Below are 22,580 nucleotides of genomic sequence, written 5' to 3'. Positions count from 1 at the left end.
CATCCTTTCACATATTTCAGACCCATCTCAGATGTTGCCTTCTCTCGGAAACATGTGTTGGAATCTCCAGAGAAAAGGAACCTCTCTTTCCTCTGGGCTCATCATGGTGCATGGGCCGCACATTACCCTGCACTGGACCATCCATCCACTCAAGGCTCACGAAGGGCAGGAAAAGCCCAAGGGTGATGCTTTGAATTCCAGCAGCCATCAGTGCCCGTTACCTTCATGAGCAGTCAGTTACTGAAAAGAGAGATGAATCTGCCAATTCAGTAAGCTTAAAAAAGTAAATGCATTGAGAGGAGGCAAAAAGAATTAAGTCTCAAATGTGAAGGGATGAATTTGCACACAGGTAGGGCACTCACTGCCAGAGAACTCAGTTCAGCACCTCTGGGTCCCAGCGAAAAGGTACAGGATAACAATCAGCATGTCTGCGAAATGCAAGTTTGTGCACATGCTTTACTTACACAGTTTTGTTTCTTAAAACAATTCTAGAATATACATATTATTTTCCCTGCTTTACAGTAGAAGGGAGAGCAGAGAGGTTACCTGAGCTCAGAAAAGTCCAAACAGCTAAAACTCCTCTGCCTCCAAGTCTATGTCCCATTCTTTCTGCTGCCCCAAGAACACTATATTCTGAGAGTGTAATCTCACTGAAGACACACAGTAAGGTCCAGGCAAACAAGGGTGAGTGTACACCTGAGAGTCTTTTGAGCCTTGTTAGTTTTGCAGAGGGAAGAGTCAAAAGAAGTGAATAGAAGCCCCTTGTAGCCAGGTCGTGCAGCTTACTTCCCGGAGGGCTTCCATATCCACCCGCTGACTCACTACCGCTTGGCATAATCTACATTAATAAGGTTAGAACAAATGAGTTGGCTTGTCTACCTTCTGCAAAGTTACCTAGAACCAGGTCTCATAGAGACCCAAGGAACCAAAGTGCATGCATAAAGCTGTGATCTGAGGTTCACTGTTACCTAAGTGAGTCTCTAAGACACAGGTCCAAAACAGATGGGCCAGCATGGAATTGTCCCACTCACCACCACACGGCATTTCATGGGCAGGCGGCTGAGAGGGACCTTTAATAGCGGTAGCAGAAGATGCAGTGCAGTACTGCTGCTTCTAGTAGTAATAAGCAGCAGCTTCCAAATTCCTGCCCCTTGGATAGAACTGAAGTCAAAGGAAAAGCAAAGCCAGGTTATAGATGGGCAAAACTGGAACAGGTATTTTCAACCCCCCGCCTATGGATAAAATATAAGCCTAACACTGATTTCCCCTTGAAATTCTGAGTATACTTAAAAAGCACACAAGTTTCTCCTTGGGGAAGTTTTGCCATGAAATTTAGGATCTCAAGTACTTTGTTCCTACTTTCTATGAAATAACATAATTTTTCTTTATGTAGTTTTTTCCCTCTGTAGAGTGAAGGAAATATCACCATGGCACCACTGTCAAGGCCACACATATCCTTCTGGAAAATAAGATGTAGGTGATTTTGTCCATCTTGCCATTATTAATATGGACATAAATTCTCTGCTAGTTCATGGATATATTTCTGGGCACATGGTATATATTTTATAATTGAATACAACATTCTGATAAATGTGATTTGTGAAAGCCATTCCTTCACAAACACAGACCTTTTCCATATTTAATGCAAACCTACCATTCATCATGTTTAGCATTCTCATATTTAACCTAAGAAGATCATAAAAGTATAAGTTGAAAGAATAGTTTTATAAAATTCTAACCTGTCTGTCTGTGTCCCCTGTTGGTGATCTTTCGTTTCTGATTTTGTTCTTTATGGTGTGTTGTTTTTTTTAAGTCATGGGTCCTCTTACAAATAGAAGTTATAGATTCCTTTCTCCAAAAAAATGCAAAAACAGAAACAAAGTTTTATATAACTTAATTTCATTTCATTGGAAGTTTATTTCCTTAAATAAACACAATGCACAAACCATCACTACAGAGAATTATATATCTTCCACCACTGTTTTTATGTGATCATTCTGCATATAAATCAAAAAGTAAACCTGCCTAAGAATAAAGTTCAATAAGAAGTCCTGCCATTGTTTAGCTTGAATAAGAAACTGAAATTAAGGCATGATGCTTCATTGTCAGTTGTGTGTGTGTGTGATGAGGGGATGTTTTAATAGTAGCCAGAGCTAGACTTGCATCAAGCAACCCCTCCAAGAACATCTAGGACAGTGTGGTGAATTCACCATTCACTCTTTACTATGTCTTTTCGAAAGTGTCTTTGTGTTTGGCAAGGTCTGCCTCACCGAATCTGCCTCTGTCATCACAGAAAAGAACAAGAAATCTGAATTTCCACTGAAAGTCTTGGCACAAAAGAGCCCTCAAAGGAGTGAGGTGGCTTTGTCCTTTGGAGACTAAGCTGTCAGCCTCATTTTCTAGCACAGGGAGGCTAGCAGATGTCTGCCTCTGCCTTCCTCTTCCGAATGAAAACGCAGTTAAAGCTCGGGGCTTCTCAGGAGCATCGGTAATAGGACTGTAGAACCTTGTAATGAAAGATTTCCATCATTCATATGGCAAAATTTCAAACTAAATGTCCAAGTGAGTCACTTGATAAACTGCTCCCTTTCAGATCCCTCAGAGGTGCCTTCCTTTTCACTCCAAATAGGAGCATTCTGGAAGGAAGAAGATTCTCGCCTCCTAAGAGCTGTTCTCCAGAGAGAGTGCTAACTTCTGGGAACAGAGGAGAACATACACCCTGCCTCACCACTTGACAACACCTTTGAAGCTGCTGAGGCTAGGCTGTGGCGCTCCTAAGAGACCGCTAGAAAACCAGGCCAGAGCGTGTGCAAGCAGAGACTAAGGGGCTTTCCTTCTCTGTAGAAGGATTCAACTCAGGAGCTATTTGGTTGAAACAATTAGCCTCTGATGATAGGCCTCCCCGGTGGCGCAGCAGTTGAGCGCTGGGTTGCGAAGCTGCCCGCAGCCTCTGCAGCACCGGTTTGATCCCCAGCCGCCGGACGAGGGTCCCACATGGCACGCAGACCTCTCCTGCCTCGCCCACTGCTCCCCTCAGCAGTGTACTTCGTCAGTCTGCCTGTTCTGCTCTCCACTCTGGCGAATTCTCTCATCCTCCCATGCTTCTGACTGCACTCAGTGCTTGCATAAATAAACAAATAAATAACTCTTTTAAAAAATTAAAAAAAAAAAAAAACAATTTGCCTCTGATGGATAGAAGCCCCTGGTCTGGATTCCTGGAAATCCACCATGAATGTCACCCAGTGCTGACAAGGGTGTGGAGAAAAAGGAAACTTCTTATGTTGTTGGTGGAAATGTAGACTGGTCCAGCCTGAATGGGAAGCAGTGTGGAGGTTTCTCAAAATACTGAAATGCATCTGCCATAAGAATCTGCAATTCCACTTCTAGGTATCTCTCTGAAGAATATAAAAACACTAATTCGAAAGGAAACTTGCACTTCTATGTTTAATGCAGCACTATTTACAATAGCTAGCTTATGGAAATAATCTAAGTGCCCCCAAACAGATGAGTGGATCAAAAAGATGTGGTGTATATACACTCAATGGAATACTACTCAGTAATCAAAAAAGATAAACTCATGCCATTTGCAGCAACATGAATGGAGCTGAAAGGGACTATGCTAAGTGAAATAAGCCAGAAAGAGAAAGATAAAATACCAGATGGTGTCACAACCTTTAAAGACAAACTTTAAAGCCAACCTTTGACCACAGAACTGAGGCACCCACCTGGGGAAGAGTGAAAACAGGGCAGGACGAGAGCAGAGCACACTCTGGTGGGCTGTGGGTGCTGTGGTGGTGCTGTGCCATGGTATCTACACCTGATGAGGGAAACCCTATACTTCCAAAACACTAAAAAGGATGTAAACCAAAAAGCTCAGGAGCCGAGGGTGTTGCTCTGAGACAGTACAATCAAACTGTGTGAGGCTTAGTTCAGTCTACCAAAGCAGCTGTTTACTTGATTACAACCTGTTTTCCAAATCTGTACTCACTAGAGACACATGTAATCACAGTCTTCTCAGGTAAAGATTTTCTGAATTATGGAAATTCAGAATGGCTTCTTGTCTCCTACTCCTACCTTATGGATCCCCATTGTCCCCCTAAGTGATCTGAGTCATCTTTTCTCCCTCTCCACCACACACGCATCAGCGCAGTGTTGTGTTTGTCTTGTGTTGGTTATTCTTGAAGCTCTCTACCAAGTTGGAAAGCACATAGAAAACTCCTATTTGCAAAGGAACTAATTGTGCTAAGGGTGAGGGTTTGTCACCCAAAGGAAGATGACTAGCAAAGGAATACCTGAAAGACAGAGATACTCAGAGTTACAAAGGCATTCCTAGTGCTCTTCACTCTTCCCAGAATGGTAGCTTTTGCTCTACCCATGTCTAGGGCTCACTCTGGGAAACAACATGTAATTCTGGGTTGAATCCCAATCTACCACCCTAAGAATGCCCTTGGGCTTAGCAAAAGCCCTGCAGAACCTAACTTGTGCTTATGTTACAATTTTTGCATGCACTTTGAAGACACAGTGATGTTTCTATTCCTGTCACCCTCTCTATAGATACGTTAATAGAGATTTTCAGGGGAGAAAGTCTTCAGGGCAGTATTCATAATCAGTCGGCATGTCCTTATTGTAAGAGAGCTGATTGTCAAGATTACTGTTTGGGAAAAATATTGTAGAAGGTCTCAAATCAAAGTGTATAATCAACCCTCATGTTTCATGCTAATTAGAAGGTATATTCTTATATGCATCACAGGAACTGATCCTCCCAGCACCATCACTCAGAGAAAGCATCTGCCACCTAAAATTTAGAACAATAATTCACAGTCCATAGAACAGTGCATTGCCAAAGATTAGGCTTGCCATAAATTTATAATGATTTCATATAAAAACATTACATTTTAATAGTTTCAAGAAATGACAGGGTAGGGCTGGTATAAATGTTTAACTAGCACTGTCTCATATTTCACACTTTGTTTATTTCATTACTGGATATGCTAAAATGAAACAGCTAGCTAAAAAATGTCATCAAATCCAAAACCACAAACTCATGAGCAAATATTGTCTGCAAACCAGACTTCTAGCCTAAGGATATTCTACAGCCTCTCTCAGATAACCCCCTGGATATTTCACTGAACTATCAAGTAATTTTCTTTATTGGTAATTTAAACAAGTTATCATTCTTACCTTGGTAAGATAAAAAATAGGTCATGGCCCTAATAATTAAATGGGTGCCCAAACTTGAAGGCCACCACGGAAGGGTCCTGGCCCTGGGCTTTCTATGCTAAGCTGTTTGTTGGCTCTATTATAATTTTTCATGTTTTTCTGTAAAGGAAAGAGAATTCACATTACAAAAATTGGTTCTATTAACATGAGATGGAGATATGACAGTCATTGCAAAGTGGCAGGCACACAGACGAGACCTGAAGCTGCCAGGTCTCGTGCCAGGAACACACCTGAGCTATAATTTTCAGGTGTGTATGATTTAGGTCCTTTCTCTTGATAGTCTCAAAATTCTCAGTGATTCTGACCTGAGACAATCAGAGAGGTCCAAGATGTGGTAGTATTCCATATCAAATCATCAGAAACGACATCCTTACCAGTTATTCTTTGCAGACTAACCAGATTGAAAACTCCATGCCATCCAAGCCAGGGCAAAAAGGCAACAGAGGGACAGTATGTTGTGAGTATGATTCCTTTTCCTCAAATTTTAACTTAGTCATATCTGTAATGCTTGAATTATTAGGGCTACATGTCATATGTTACCTGTATAATCAGAAATTAAAATATTTAATTTTGTTAACTAAAAAAAAAAAAGTTCCTCTGATCCAGGTGGTCCGCAAGGAAAACAGCATTAGGGCAGAAGGTGAAACCAGCCAGGAGCCTGTGAACAGCTTCAAGCGGCAGAGACAAATGCAGGGTAGGAGACAAGGCAGAAGGAGCAGGAGCTGAAGGAAGGAGTACAAGGTAGGAAGAAGTCTAACAAATCAGAGAGCAGGTTGAAAATACCTCCAAATGAGTTCCTCCAAAATGTTGGGGAAGTGGAACTTTGAGGGATGAAGAGGACCAGGTCCCAGCTTTGGACAAGGCAGGGAGAGAAAGCACAGCAGCACCAAAAACGATGGTGAGTAGCAAACAGGGCTGGATGTGTGAGTTCCCATCAGAATCTAAGCCCTCCCACTTTACAGGTAACCCCTGCAGCCCTGGAGGTGGTGCACGGCATAGCCATGTATGTGAGTCATTTTGCTTGGAAATTAAAGGAAATGATGATCCTAAATGCTTGGTGTATATGAGGAAATTTGGGTAAATATATGATACCTCACAGTGAGGTAGGTGTTGTAGCTTATTTGCAAAGAAAAGAATGTTAAAGTAAGTTACATAACTTCTCCAAGATTACCCAGTGTAGAGCAAAGGCTTACACCTAGATCTGAAAGTAAAAGCTTGCTCCCTTGGAGGGAGTAGCAGCCCCAGCTGTCAGCTTTCAGGAAACTCTGAGAATGTGTCAGTGTGTTGGGGGCAGATGGCTCCTGAGCACTGGAGCCCTGGGACCGGCAGGCACAGAGCAGCAGCCTTGGGGTAAATAAATAAAATACAATTATTATTTTGATCTCTGCATATGTCTATGTGAGTGTACAATATTCATAAGTACCATTGTCACATTTTGATATAATGTATGTACATTAAATATAACTTTCTGCCATAAAATCTTTGAAGAAAGAGACTGATGCTTTGTGTTGCTTCTAGAAAAGGTGGATACTTTTGTATTTATGTCATAAAATATTAACAAAATAATCAAATAAGCCTACACTTGATGTTTTGCTCTTCATAATATCATACAGGTCAGTGTACATTCAGAAAGGAGCTCTAGAGAGTCAAGCAAAGATTTATGTTTACAAAACATAAAATGACGGACCACTTTTTCTGATGAACAGAGATGCAAATATCCTCAACAAAACCAAATTACTACAATCCAAATTCAGTAATACATTAATAGAATCAAGTGAGATTTATTTCAGAGATGCAAGGGTGGTTCACCATATGCAAAGCACTTAACATGATATTCCACATCAATCAAAAAAGGACAAAAATCATATGCCCACCTAAATAGACATAGAAAAAGTGTTTGACAAGATTCAAAATCCATTCATGGTAAAACCCTCACAAAGGGTACCTCAACATAATAAAAGCCATGTGTGACAAACACACAACCAACATTATACTCAATGGTGAAAAACTGAAGGTTTTTCCTCTAAGATCAGGAACCAGACAAGGATGTCCATTCTTCCTGTGTTATTCAACACAGGATTGGTATTGGGTTATAGCCAGAGAAATTAGATAAAAGGAAAAAAAGGCATCAAAATAGTATGGGAAGAAGTAAAATTATCATCTTTTCTATGTGACATAATAATATGCACAGAGAATCCCAAAGATTTTGGCAAAAAAATATACTGGAAATAATAAATGAATACAGAGAAGTGTCTGGTACAAAACTGATGTAGAAAAACCTGTATTTGTTTCCATATACAAATGAGCTAGTAGAAAGAAAAATCGTGAAAACAATCCCATGTACAATCACATCAAAAAAATTAAACACATAGGAATAAATTGTATTCAAGAAAATTAAAAACATGTACACTGAAAAATATAACTTTGTTGAAAGAAACAGAAGACAAAAGAAATGGAAAGATATTCTGTATTCATGAATTAAAAGAACTTCATTTAAATGGTCATATTGTCTAATGCAACAGAAAAAGATTCAATGTAATCCCTGATCAAAATCCCAATGCCATTCTTCATAGATCTAGAACCCCCCAAAATCATACAGTCTATTTGCAACTACAGAAGACACACAGATCAATGAACAGAATTGAGAGCCAGAGATAAACTGACACATATAAGGACAAACAATTTATTACAAAGGACCAAAGAGCAAGAAAAGTTTTTTCAATAAATGGTGCTGGGAAAACTGGACAATGACATGCAAAAGAATGAAAGTAGACCATTATCTAATACCATCCACAAAAAATTAATTCAAAATATATTAAAGATTTGGATATAGACCTGAAACCATAAAATACAAAGAAGAAAATATAGGTGATATGTTCCTGGACACTGGCCTTACAGATATCTTTGGGAACTTGCCTATAATGCCAAAGGAAATGAAGACAAAAATAAACAAATAGTACTATATTAAACTAAAAGGCATCTGCACAGCAAAAGAAACTTTCATCAAAATGAAAAGGCATCACACTGAATGGGAAAATGTATTTGTAAATTATACATTCAACAAGAGTTTGTAAAGTACTCACACAACTCAACAGCAAAAATAAACAAAAAATCCACTTGAGAATTGGGCAGAGAATCGAAATAGAGACTCTTTCAAAGACAACATGTAGATGGCCAACAGGCACATGAAAAGATGTTCATCATTTCTTAATATAAGGGAAATGAAAATACTATCTAACGCTGGTGAGGATAGCTATCATCAAAAAGACAAGAAACAAGTGTTGAGGAGGATGTGGTGAAAGGGAACCTTCATACACTGCTGGTGAGAATTTAAGTTGCTCCAGCCATTATGGAAAACGGCATGGAGGGTCCTCAAAAAATTAAAAATAGAAAGTGTATACAATCTAGGTATCCCTCTTATAGGTATTTACCCAAATGATGTTAAAACACTAATTCAAAGAGATATGCATGCCCATGTTCATCACAGCATTATGCACAATATTTAAGAATTGGAAACAACCAAATGCCCATGGAAAGACAGCTGGATAAAAAAGATGGAGATAAAAAAGATGGAGATATACATATATATATATACAGAGGAGTACTTTTCAGCCCTGCTATATGCAATAACATGGATGGTCCCAGAGGGTGTAATGTTCAGTGAAATAAGCTAGATAAACACCAACACTTTGATTGCACTCATATGTAGATGATAAAGAAACGGAACTAATGAACAAACTTTCAGATTATTTTAAAAAAACAGCAGTAACCCAGAAGTGAAAGGGGAAAGTTGGGGGGTAAATCAGGTAAAAGGGTCAATTGAAGGTGAAGGATGAAAAGTAGATCCTTGTAGTATAAATACCACGTAGTACACACAGATGTTGCTCTATAATGCTTTACACCTGAAACTCATACAATGCTACCATCCAAACTCCTTCAATAAAAGAATTTAAAAATAAAATAGGAAAGAGAAATTTTTTTAAAAACTTAGTTTTATAACAAAAAATTGTTTACAAGAGTCCTGCCTGTAAGCATGCTTTATTGTATCCTAGTTTCCTGATACACCATTAGAAAGACGCCTTGCTAACCAGAATAGCCCATTTCTCAGCTTTATAAGACAGCAGAGGGTCAACTATAATAAGATAGTTGAGACCATCAAATGTATTCCAAGTTATGAAAGCTTATAAGCATAGAGTGTGACTTAAAGAGCAGGAAAAATGCAAATTCTGAGTCCTGCTGACTATAGTACACATAAAATTCCTAAGTATGACAGCATTAAATTATTTTGAGAAAACATAATTTTTAAGAAAAAGGAATTAGAATTCATGATTGAATTAGAGAATGGCATAGGAATATTCAAAATCAGCGACATGTTAATAAAAATAGGCCATGGATGATTTTTGTCAATTCTTCCTGAGGTTTTAAAAAATATTTTGTTATAATTAAATACACATAAAATTTACCATCTTAACTATTGTAATTATATAATTTCTACCTTATTTTGGGGTAAATATATGATACACACTCCATCAAAATATACTAAGTTAAACCATCTGAGTTGAAATCCTGGCTCCAGCCCTTACCCATATAGTCTCCTGTGCCTCTATTTTCTCAACTGAAAATGTGGTACTAACATCTCCCCTCATACTGTACACCTGAAACTTACATAATGTTATATATATTGTGCTCTAATATTACCCACGTCGATGTCTCAGCTCAGTGGCCACCCCAAAGAGAACATTCAATGCATTTTGGTTTTCATGTCATGATTAAGAGGGTCAGCAAAATGATAACTTCAAAGAAAACTGTTTCCATTTCTTAGTGTCATTAATTAACAGCTTGTTACCATCACCAGAGTACCTTGGAAAACACTTAGCAGCAAAGAATAGTCAAGCTTCCCAACAGCATAGCAGCTCAGGAGATCCAGGCCCCAAGAGAACTGAGCCCTGTTCTGGCTGCACTCTCCCTGGAAGGTTTCTGTGCAGTGACAGTCTTTAGCATCATTCTCTGCCCTGACCAGCAGGCTGGCTGTCCTCCAGCCTTTGTAGTGGTAATGGAGGCAGCAAGCCTATGCACTGCCACATAGTGGACTCTCCCAGCCTTGCTGCTCATCTTCAGAATGCCCCGGGGCCACTGATGAGGCAGCTACCTGAGGCTCCAGCTCTCAGCGGCCACACAATTAAGCCTAACAAGGCACAAGATGCTCCTTGGGGGACACACAGAGATGCCCACAATAATTGGTGATAGGACTCAGGATCCCCGGGGTCTAGGGATTATGTGCTGGCAGCAGGGAAGGGCCACGGAAGGGTCAAGACCTTGAGGGAGGCCAGATGGGATCACCTGGCTTCATGCATAAGTCATGAGCAGCTCTGTTGACTGCTCTGAACTCTCCCGAGCAAGACACAGCAAAGCAGGTCCCTGGTTTGGGAAAGCAGACAACAGAGGCCTCCGCTGTGCTAGGAGACTGCTGCTGGCCTAGGACTGCTTCCCCACATCTGACTGTGGCTCTAATAAAGCTGACTTCAGAGCTCTGGATTCTTGCAGAGGCAAGCAAGAAAAACCTGTGCATTATGCAGTGTGCGTTCTAGTTCAGCCTCACTGAAGCCCTTAGCAGAAGGTGTGTATCACTGACAGGAAAGACGTGCATTCTCAAACAGAAATGGCCTTTGCTGCAGAAGCAAGTAGGATGAAAGTGTATAATCTGGTAGGGACATAGGCCTAGGTTCTGAATATTTATGAAGATATTTGCCATTTCCAAAGCATCTGTGTGCATGTGAACATATGTACATATGTCTTTTATGGATGTCTTTCCCTGTGCTATGATAAACTATGTACTTCACAATGATAAACCCTTTGTATAACTATCTCCTGCAATCCTTACATAAGGGCCCTACCAGGGAAATTAGCCCTCAGCTATTGGATGTTAAGTGACTTGTTCAAGGACACATAGCAGGTTGCAACAGAGTGAAGATCTGTCCCTGTCCATATCTCTTATCTTAATCCAGTCACTGGGGACTGTCAAAACTCAATCCCCCCCCCACCAGCCCTGTCTCTTGGCCTCTTTCCATGAACTGATCGACAACCAGCAACATTACTGGCTCTCCTGCCCTCTACAAGACCCAGAGTTGAGCCCTTTGCCCATATGACTGCATTATTAATGCATTAGTAGGTGGATATTATCATTTTAACAGATAAGAAAACTTGTACTTTCTGCCAGCCTGTTTCACAGACTTAATCAATATTCTCTTCCTAATATTTCTCTTCAGAGCTGTTCAAAGTCTCTCCCTTTATGAATTCTTTACTAGATAAATTAGCCTTCAGAGACAGAAACCATAAACAGATATGCCAAATTTGAATGTCATTATCATTTTCAATTATTAAAAAAATTAATTAAGAGATAAAAAAAAGATTTTCCAAAGTAGATGTTAGCAGGACTTCTAAATAAATGGGCAGATACAAATTGGAGTTCTAGTCCTCTTCTCAGTAAACATAACTGAAAGTAAGTGGAAGTGGCTACAGATAGACTAAATTCTGAAAAGGAAGTCTTTCAGAAGCAGCCACTGTGGATTTTCTGGATCAATCTCTAGAGAAGTGCTTTTCAAAGGAGGTGCACATGGACCATGTCATACAGGTTTCTGACGCAGTAGGCCCAGGGCAGGCCCTGAGATTCTGCTTTCTCAGTGAGCTTCCAAGTAACGAAGCTGTAGCAAGTCTAGGACCAACTTATGAAAGCCCAGGGGCCAGAAGACCTATCAATTTCATCACTCCATCTCTAAATTGGCACTATCTCAGCATTTTTGCATTTTCACTATACTGCAGATCCTGAATCCAGCAAGTTTTTCTTCTGTTTTGTTTTGGTTTTGGCTGGATAATCTCAAATCTACCTGTAAATCTGGTTGTCCTGTTAGGGAATGCCACCAGTGAGTACTTCTTCGCATTACAGTAACACTTGCCTCATTTAAGACAGAAAAGGGAATAAATGAAATTTGATAATATTGTGGCAGTCTGTATGATCTTGAACATTGAACTTCAATGAGACTCAAAGCAAATTCAAAATACCTCAAATAACCTACAGATGTCTTAATTGTTTTATAATACATGTGCAGAAAGTGACATGTATTTTGGTAATTAAGACTACTACCATCTTAAAGTGTACAATTCAGGTGGCTTTTAGTATATTCACAGTTATGTGACCATCACCACAGTTTTAGAACACCTTCATTATACCTGTCCAAAAACCCTGTGCCCGCTAGCAGTCAACTCTCCATTTCCCTCTCTCTAGCCCTGGAAGCCACTAATCTTTCTGTTTACACATTTGTCTATTCTGGATATTTCATAAAAATTGAATCATACAGTATGTAGTGTTTTGTGTCTAACTTTTTTTACTTAGTATAATACTTTCAAGGTTTGTTTGTATTGTAGCACATATCTGCACTTTTCCACTTATAGCAGCATGATACTACATTGCATGAATAAAAACATTTTACTAATCTATTATCAACTGATGAGCATTTGAATTGCTTGCACTTTTTGTTTACTATGAACTTCACGTACAAATTGTATGCCACTTTTATAATTTAAAAATACTAATTTAGAAAAGTTACAAAAAGTCAGTAAGTCAAACTCTTCACTAATGCAGACTTGCTTTGCTCCTGCTGCTCTAAATGTAAGTTTAAAACAAGTTTTTACTGTAGCTTTAAAACTTGTCTAATACCTCAAAATATGTGGATAGATTAAAAGAACTGGCAATAAACTGACATGCATTAACTGGTGGTCAAAAATTAATCCTGTTTTCAACACAGTGATGATACATAGTGATGTATATTTACAGTTTCTGATATATTTACTGCCATTATTCAAAAACATATACCTTCCTTTTAAGAATATCATCTTAAAATGCATTTCATCCTATCATAGGTAACATTCAGAAAACAATACTTGTGCACTGAATTAAAATCTTCCCAGACCATGAAGAGAGAAAATAAATCTATTTTGCCACACACTCAAGGAGTACAACCTTTAGAAAGGGATTATTTCCATTACATTTTCATCAGGCACTGGCAAAGAAAAGTATATCATGTTATTACGGAGCCTGGAAATGTAATGACTTCCAGGTTGCTAAGCAACACTGCAATGTTAAAGGCCCCAGTATCTGTGATCTCTAGAGACACTCTCAAACTTCATTAAAATCTGCTCATAACCATTACACAAAAGGTCCATTTGGAGTTTATAAATAAGCTTCATTTCTTGACGTAATAATGAAGGAATTAAAAAAAAATCACATGGCATCAAAACTTCTGTGGTACTAAAAACCAAATGTTTTGGAAACTCAATGAAATCTATAATGTTTCCAAGGGTGCTTCATAAAGGGAAATAAAACACTATCAGTTATAGTAAATAAAATTATTTAGCATGCTAAAAAATATTTTACTGTGTAGAACTTTGAAACAATCTTTAAAGAAAGAATAAATATGTTCCATGGATAAATTGGGAAGGGAGGCAAGGATAATTTGAAATAAGAGTCCTAATCATTATTTGCTTCAAGGAGGGTCAGGATAGTGACATGCTTTCAACTGAAACAGGACAGCAAGATGCTACAGGAAATAATTCTCAGGAATACCTTTAGCAATGATGTTGGAAACGATAATCTCTGAAAGTGGAAAGGTATGACTGGTCTCAATAACTATCCCATGTGTATCACTGGGATGTTGGTCTAGGAACTTTAACTCAGTTCCCTAAGATGCTAAAGAGACTTGATCTTTCTAAAAGTCATCAGATTTTTAATCACATTTTTCTACAGGCAAGGAGAGAACAGAAGGTCATATTCAAAATACTCAAACACAAAAACCACCAGCCAAGACATGAGGGGGAACTAAAGGCCTTCCCAGATAAACAGAAGGTGAAGGAGTTAGTAAACACTAGACCTACCCCACAAGAAATGTTGAAAGGAGCTCTCATCTAAATCAAAAAAGAAGAGAGCACATAAAAAATTGAACAAGGAACTTGATAGAACCAGAAAGCCTAAGATAACAAGAGACAGAGGTGGACATTATATTATGAACTTATCAATATATCAAGATGACATAACATTCAATATATATACACCAAATTAAGGCCCATCAAAATATTTAAAGCAACTTTACCAAACTGAAAAACAGATACTGGTAACAACACAATAGCAGTAGGGGACTTCAACACCTCACTCTCATCAGTGGACAGATCAAGACAGAAAATCAATAAGGACACCTCAACCATAAGTGAATTAGACCAGATAGGCTTAATAGACATTTATACTGCACACTCCCTAAAAGTGGAGTACATTCTTCTCAAATGCACCTGCTTTCTTAAGGATAGACCCTATGCTGAGTGACAAAGATCATATACAGTATTATAAATCAATGTGACCTCAATAAAATTAACACAAATAAGTTATGAAGAAATTAGTCCTGTTATATGCAGCATTTCATTAAGTCATTGCAATTGTGGAAAAATCACACCAAAAGCCTTTGACAAGTGAAGGCCTATCAGATAGCCAGGATGGGCCAATCATCATGTAAAGAGGAGAAAAATGCCTTCAAGTATGAGGCCAGAAAAGACACTTTCAAAGGGAATATTAACTTTACCAGCAATGGAAAGTTAATAAAACCTTAACTAGTTTTGTAAAAAGATCCTGTTTAATGAATATGCTGGGAAGATTAAATATGAAGGACGCTATAATGCAATTTTGATAGTTAAAAATAACACACAGAAAGTCTAGCGTCACTGAGAAAGTCTCATGCGACGGACTGAAAAGGCCCAGCCACATGCCATCTTGGTAGGGTTCAGGGGGAACTGAACTGGTAAGTAAGACCAGCCCTCAGCTGACTCTCCTGGCGATGGATGTAGGAACACAGCATTCTGGTGCTCCTGGACTACATGGCCTCCTGGTGTCTCTGATGCTTCACCCTCTTCAATGTTGTTCTTAGTCATTTCACCCCTCTGCTGCAAACCCTCCAAAGGCTGCATCTCACTCAGACCAGTCTTCACAAAGACCCACAGGCCCTTAATGACCTCATCCCTGTACCACACCCTCCCTATTATCCCACTCACATCTGATATATGTCACCTCCTTGCTCACTTGCTCAATTTAGAACACACTAAATTCCTCATGGTTCTGAACACCTAACAGGAATGCCTCTGGCTTGCATCTTAGCAATTCCTGTCCCTCTGCCTCAGGTGCCCACTCCAAATACCCACCACCAGCGCTCTCCACCTCCTTCAGTTCATTACTGTGGTGTGATCTCAGTGTGGTCTTCTGTATCTAATGTTGCAAATGCCTGCTCGTATTTCCTATCTTTCCTTCCTTCTATATTTATCTTTCTGATGCTTTTATTATCTAATATATAGCATAGTTTAAGAAATGTGGTTATCATCTCACTCTCTTTGGTAAGCAACAGAGCACAGATTTTCATCTGTTTTGTTCACTGCTATATCCCCAGCATTCCGAAAACTGCCTGCCACAAAGCAGGTGCTCGTGACTACTTCATGCCTGGGTGAAGACTTCCTGCATAGTAAAGCAGAAATAGTATATAACATTAAAAGAATGCCTTTATAATGTTGTGAAGACAAAAATCAATTCCTTTTAATAAATCTTAGGTTACATTTTGAGATCAAATCTCAATCAAACATTATGTCATTATCATTGTGCTGCTTCTCTTAAAAATGTCACTAGCTTCATGTCAACTTCTCATCCCCTCCCTCATTTTCCTTTCAGGTAATTAATCAAAAACAGATCTTACCACAGGAAAAAATAAGAGAGGAGGGAGACAGGCATCGCTTTGCTTTCTTGCTATACCTCAAGGGATATTTCTTTACTTTTCCAATACAAAGCAGGTCCATTCTGATCCTAAATCTAAATGTCATGCTGGTCTGAAAACAGGAAGAGAATGGCTGCAGGGTTCCTAGTTTCCTCAGCTTGTTAGTTTAAAGCTTTAAAGACTCTATATATGAAGAAATACTGTTACACTGATTCTGTTCTTATGGCTCTTGGACTAAAAGGGAAACTTACCTGAGAATTTGAAAGGAAAACAGTGGTGCGCAAAGCAGGATTTTCTGAAAGCCCTAGGTTAAGGGTCTCCAAGGGATGGATGTTCATAATAATCTTCAATACTAATCACCTTCAGAGAGTGATCCCAAATCTCACCCCTGCCACCTCTACTGCACAAGACAGGCAGGCGGGGCAACAGGAGTGAGCAACAGCAGCTGTTACAATCACGGACCGCTTCTCTGCTTGCAGAGAGCAGTCAATAATGTGTGCTTGAGCCAATTTTACAGAACGAGTTTGTGGTGGTTTATGTGTAGTTAATACTTTGAGAGTCAGAGTAAGCTAGCTTTAATTAAGAGACAAGTAGCTAATCTACAATCATTATCCTTGGAAAAAATCCCATTGATATCAAGTTTAAGGGGTTGGTGAACTTGGGAGCAACTTGAAGGCTTTCCATCACATTTTTAAAGCTAGAACACAAAGTACAATTATAAAACCACCCGACTTCCTAGTAAATTACAATAGATAATTACATTCTTTGCATTTCCCTAGCATTCTCAGGATGTTCCAAATAGAGACTAAATAAGGAAGCGCACCCTAGGGGCAAAACATATCCCAACTCTATTAGCACAAATTAAACATCCTATTTCTTGAATTGTTAGTGAAAACCATGGTTGGAGGACATGACTATCACAAAATTGGAGCTTTGAACAAACAATTTAAGAACATCCAGGGCCTTTTGTGTGATTCACAGGGAGGAATCTGCCACCTTATTCCCTAACATGAGTCTCTAATGACCATGATTTACCAGTCACTGACACGCTCATTGCCGGACCTTGTAGAACTACTGGAGCAAACATCTCTGAAACCATCCAGGCTTGCTCAGCTTTGTGCAAAGGAGGGTATTCCTCCATCAGGGCTTAAAAAGAGACAGCACTACAGTGCAGGTACCCTCTTCTCTTTCCAAGTGCTCCTGGAGGGAGTATGCAATTAACGAATGTCCTTTGAAGTAAGTTCTCAAGGAGCTTGTCTTTCTCCCCTAACTTCTTACAATAAGAAAGTTGTACATATAAGGTCTCCCGAATCCAATTACTGCCAATAGGTAATAAATCTAGGTTGGCCCCTGCTTCTCTATCCAGCCTGCAGTTTCTATGGCCCAGGGAGGTGAGCAGGCTTACAGTCTCCTGACTGTTGCAGAACTCTTCATTCACATTCTTGTACCTCTTGAGTCCCCACTCTCTGTCCATCCGCCTATCTAATGTCATCCACTGCTCAGAAACTTATCAGGAATACTGCGGAGGACACCGAAGCATCAGACTTCAAACTAACTATATGCCTTTTAAAGTTGTTCTCCGTCTGACCTATGCTTCTATTAAGCACCAAAATGAGCTCATAATATACCCTAAAGAGCAAAAAAGGACAATTGCCAATAACAAAGGTATAAATTTTAGAGACATGTCTTACTCAGCTCAGAGGATACTTATTAAATACCTACTATTTGCCAGGTACTATGATAAACCTTTATTTCGCAGTAGGTGATCAGAATTCAACTGACACGGCTGCCACCTTTCTGACCCAAAGACCAGATTTTCCTAATTCCAACAACAGTTTCCAAATCCACATTTGGAACTCTTCAGCCTTTCTGGTCCATTTCTTTTGTTTCCCAGTCCAGGTCCAAGAGTTTGAGGGCCTGTGCTCAGCATGTGTTTCTTCCAGTTCCACTCTGGGCGACAAAGACATCCTTCTATCCTCAACTCAAACACCATGCCCTCGCCAACTGCCTCTCTAGACAGATTGTTCCTGTGGAACTTTGCTGGCTCCTGCGCTATAGCACTGACTACATTGTGCATTGTAATGAAGCTGGGTGTTTCTCCATTTTTCCAGTTAGAGATTCTTGAGAGCAGGGGTCAGGAAGGTCACATCTTACTCTTTTAGTACCCCCAATCAGTGCCTGCACATAGGAATAACTCCATCGAATATTCATTTTTCCATTAATGAAAGAAAAAACCTCTCAGGTGTCTTCTAGATCAAAATGCAGCCCATTTCAGCTTGATGGGTGCCTGTGCCATCCACATTAATACTGGCCAGGGCAGTAGCATGGTAGCGAGCTACCAGGAAAGAGTGTGAGCTAGAAGCAACCCAACTTGGGCTAATAGGGCTCTACCATTTCCTAACTGGTGATCTTGGGAATGTTACTTAAGGTTTATGAGCTTTAGTTTTTTTAAACTGTAAGATGAGAATAGTCACAGGAGGTGACCTCTAGGGTTGCTATGGAGAGTAAATAAGATAATGCACCAAAGTCCTAACATGGGGCCTTGCACAGTTCTAAATATATGCGGACCGCCTTCTAAGGATGAGACACCGTAACCTGCTGAAAAGACAATGAACAAGACTACATCACTACGCCAAACAAGGGTAATGTAAAGCTGAGAACAGAAAGTCAGTCAGCAGTTACAAAGCAAGGAGTGCCTTAGAGGTAAGGACAGAGAGCAGTGGGTCAAAGAGTAAGAGGGGTTCTGTACTTTTGGTAATGTGCTGCTACTTCTTTCCAGATGTACTGCGATCAGTACTAAGTAAGCAAAACTGAGCTTCAGAATAGACAAGTTCAAGGCTTCAGTTGAGTTGACTGGGCCCCAGAATCACCAGTTATATGTTTTGCACAACTTGAACTCACCAGTGAGTGACACAGGGGTAATTTAGAGTGCTTTCAGATGATTTTAAAGCAATTGTCACAATGGCTGGCCTGCAAATATGAGCATTTCTGACCAGTTAAATTAGAGACATCAAGATGTTAGTGACTTGCAGGGGTACCATCGACAAGACAGGAAGAAACAGTACACTTTACTCTTTGGACCATCCAGCCTATTTTTCTTGTTAAGCAAACAGATATCACAATTTCAAGCAAGAACAATTTGCATCTTGCTTTTTAAATACTTCACAAAAAATTTCATGGTTCCTTGGAGGAATGTTATTTTCCACATCATAGATGGTAATAAGCACTATGTGAAAATTATGAATTCCAAAACAAACCTGGTCCTGAGAGAGTCTCAAAGAAGAAATGGTGCATCTCAACAAAATTAAACATATATTAGGTCAATATTTCCAAAGTTTTTGTCAGTCTCTACCAAAGTCAATTTTGTCATATCTTTCTATCACTCGTAGTATTATATTATATACTGCCTTCAAACTCAGATTTGAATAAAATCATTTTTTCATCTCTATAATAAAAGCTGACCTTCTGAGAGGCCTACCCACTCTGTTAAAAAGGGAGATACTGAAAGAGTCAAAAGCTGTTTAAGACCCTGTGTATCAAACTGAGACTTTCACCTTAAATCATCAAGAAGATCAAAAGAAATGCAAAAGGAAAGCCCTTTCAGATTATGTGAATTCGTGTCATCTAGTGCTGAGCTGGCAAACCCAGAAGTACATCACCTACACTTTGGGAGACTTGCCTAGACCATGTCATCATCCTGTCACTCAGACAATGACTCCACTGGGGGAGTAAGTCTTGTTGAGGGTGAAGGAGACCTGACATGCACTAAGTCATAATAGAGAGTGAGAGGGTAAACTTCATTATCTCCCTTTTAGTCTGTTACCCATAACCTGCCTTGTCACACACTACAGGGGTCCATGTCTCAAACTGTTGGCTTAAGTTAACTCTCTGATGAATCCACAGGTTCCATTTGCAAAAGGAACCCCCTCAAGATAATCTGATCTAGAATGAACAGATTGACAAGCAGGACTTGACACAGACTAACAGGACCTCCACTCCTTTATTAACTCCAACAATTGCCACCATAAATAGCCTTCAAGCACAGTGAGATTTATGTAAAAAATACTTCCAAATAAACATCAGCTACACACAGTTTTTAAAAATAAATACAGCAAAAGGAAGAGTTTTATCTTATGGTAGAATACTGGCAGTCAGAAATGTTGGTAGTCAGAAAATATCCATCCTCCAACCATTTCAAAATTTAAAATAACTACACAGTGATTTGATCAAGTAGGGGACAGACAGAATCAAGAGCATAATGGATTGAGAAATTTTCTGAATCTTTCTGAAATTTTCCTGAATCTAATCATCAGAAAACATCAGATAGACCCAGATGGAGGGAGATTCTATAAAATACCCAGGCTATGGTCTTCAAAAATGTTATGAAAGGCAAGAGTGGCTGTGGGAAAACTGCAAATTAAAGGCACATGTCTATTAAAATATGCGATCCTGGACCCCACACCTTCCCTTTCCTTACCCCTCACCGCCCACGTAAAAATATACAAAGGACATTATTGGATCAGTTGACAGAAAATGGATAAGGATGGCCTATTAGTGAAAGAATTGCATCAATGATAAATTTCCTGATTTTGATTATGGCAGTTAAGAGAACATCTGTTTTGTTAGGAAACAAACACAATGCATAAAGCGGGGAGTGGGCACAGCATCTCTAATTACTCTCCAATAGTTAGAAAAAAATATGTGTGCATGAAGATAGTGAGGCAGAATATGATAAATGCTAACAATCGGAGCTATGGGGGAAGGGTCATTGGGAATTCTTTTAATGAAACCAAATGGAAGAAAACCAACTACTCTCCGTTCACTGGCTGCCACAGCATCCCTACCCCAAACCCAGTTTCTGTGTGGACTCACCATTCTTCTGAGGATCCTCAACAGAAGCTTCTGCTCCTTCGGGTCTTCCTTGGATACCAACAAATCAGCAAAGTTCTCTGCATTTTCAGGAGACAGACTGTCTGGGTTTTCCCCTCCATATAGCTGTACCAGTATAGACAGACACTTGGATGAAACTTCAAAAATCTCTGGATCCTCATTAGGAAGCTGAAAATTAAGAGACAGGGAGATGGTATTGGTATTCTTCAAGAACTACCATAAAATTTGGCTTAAGAGATGGAATACAAAATTGCACTAATTGAATTTTTAGTGATTGTTTTCAAAATGCACACAGGACTCAGAAAAGGCTGACAGCACGAAACCCATTAGTAAAGATAGTAAAGAAAGACCTGGAACAAGCAGAGGGGCCAAACACTTTCTAGTGTCTTTGTCTAGTGAAATGTTCAGTAAAAGGGAGATAACACCCCTCTCAATGTGTCCCTTTAAAAGAGACCCATGAAAAAATAGCCTTTCAAAAATCCAAACTAGAAAATCTTTCTTGACCTAAGGAACTGTCTTCTCCCTCCTTTATGCACAGAGTACAATTCATAAATGATTTAATTTCCATTTCTGTATGGCAAACAGGACTCTCAAGGCTAAAACCATTCCCCACTTTAGCAATCATATGAGACTTTATGGTTGTACAGAAACTTCATGCTACCTTATCTTCATTGTTTTATTCATGTTTTCTACTTTATTTAGAATTGCCAGACTTAAAAAACACCCAATTAAGTGTGAATTTCAGATAAACAATGTATAAGTATGTCCATTTGGCATCATGTATTTTTACTTGTCAACCCTAACTTCATTGCAGACATTCTCATTAGCCAACTCAAATGTCTTCTGGGACAGATAAGAACACACACACACACACAGACAGACAGACACACACACACACACACACATACAACTTAGAAATATCGCAAAGTAAACTTACATTTGAATTTTTAAAACTTTTAAAGAATTTAAAAACACAGCTATACTCGTCTACCTCCCGTTACTCAGTCCATGCGATATAATGCATTCAAAATCTTTCTCATTTTATATTCTATTTTTAAAATATTGCCTGCTGTAGTGTTTTATCAAAATTGCATGGGAATATTTATTTTCAGAGACTATATTAACCAAGGAAGAAAAAAAAAACATTTAATAATATGCTTCTTGACTTTTTTAAGTACTTGGAGAAAAGATTCTGCACTGGGAGACATCTTTACAAGATTTCACAGGAGGCCATCAATCCCTGCTCCTCTTTACTTTAATGTATCACTCCTGGCCAAATTCAGCTAAAGTGGCAACAGAAAGTATCACTAAGTTGATGAATGATGGTAATTCCAGATGACAATCGCCCAAGGAAACACTGCTGCCCACGGCCTTGACATAGCCCCCTTCCCTTGAGGAGGAAGGCTACACTTCACTCTCATTGACCTCCAGGCACATGCTATTCTTAAATGTGGGAATTTAAGGGGAAGAAAACCTGCCACTACCATTATTGATTTAGTTGTAAGTCTATAGCTCAGAGATCAGAGTTGGGTTTTTTAAAAAATCTGAAAACAAGTTGAAAGTCACTGGTAGGTCAAATCAGCCTTGACTCCTGGGCCTCCTGTACTGGCCCTGACTAACTATTATAATGTACTTCACATTTTTCTTGTCAACAACTACAGGATGGGAAAACAC

The 22,580-nt window shown here is 39.2% G+C and overlaps 1 protein-coding gene across 2 annotated transcripts in view; it reads right to left on the bottom strand.

Moving 5' to 3' along the window:
* ULK4 (unc-51 like kinase 4) overlaps window positions 1-22,580 on the bottom strand; it is a gene marked incomplete at its 5' end in the record, with an annotated part of 374,670 nt that overhangs the window by 77,121 nt on the left and 274,969 nt on the right. For both annotated transcript variants that reach the window (XM_084248396.1, XM_084248397.1), the window contains one exon: window positions 20,889-21,074. In XM_084248396.1, the coding sequence (XP_084104522.1) occupies window positions 20,889-21,074 (186 nt within the window). The remainder of the gene's footprint in view (window positions 1-20,888; window positions 21,075-22,580) is intronic.

Source organism: Talpa europaea, assembly GCF_964194135.1.
Source record: "Talpa europaea genome assembly, chromosome: 11".
Classification (NCBI taxonomy): domain Eukaryota; kingdom Metazoa; phylum Chordata; class Mammalia; order Eulipotyphla; family Talpidae; genus Talpa; species Talpa europaea.
The sequence above is the reverse complement of the archived record's forward strand: the minus strand, read 5'-3'. Positions and strand labels throughout refer to the sequence as shown.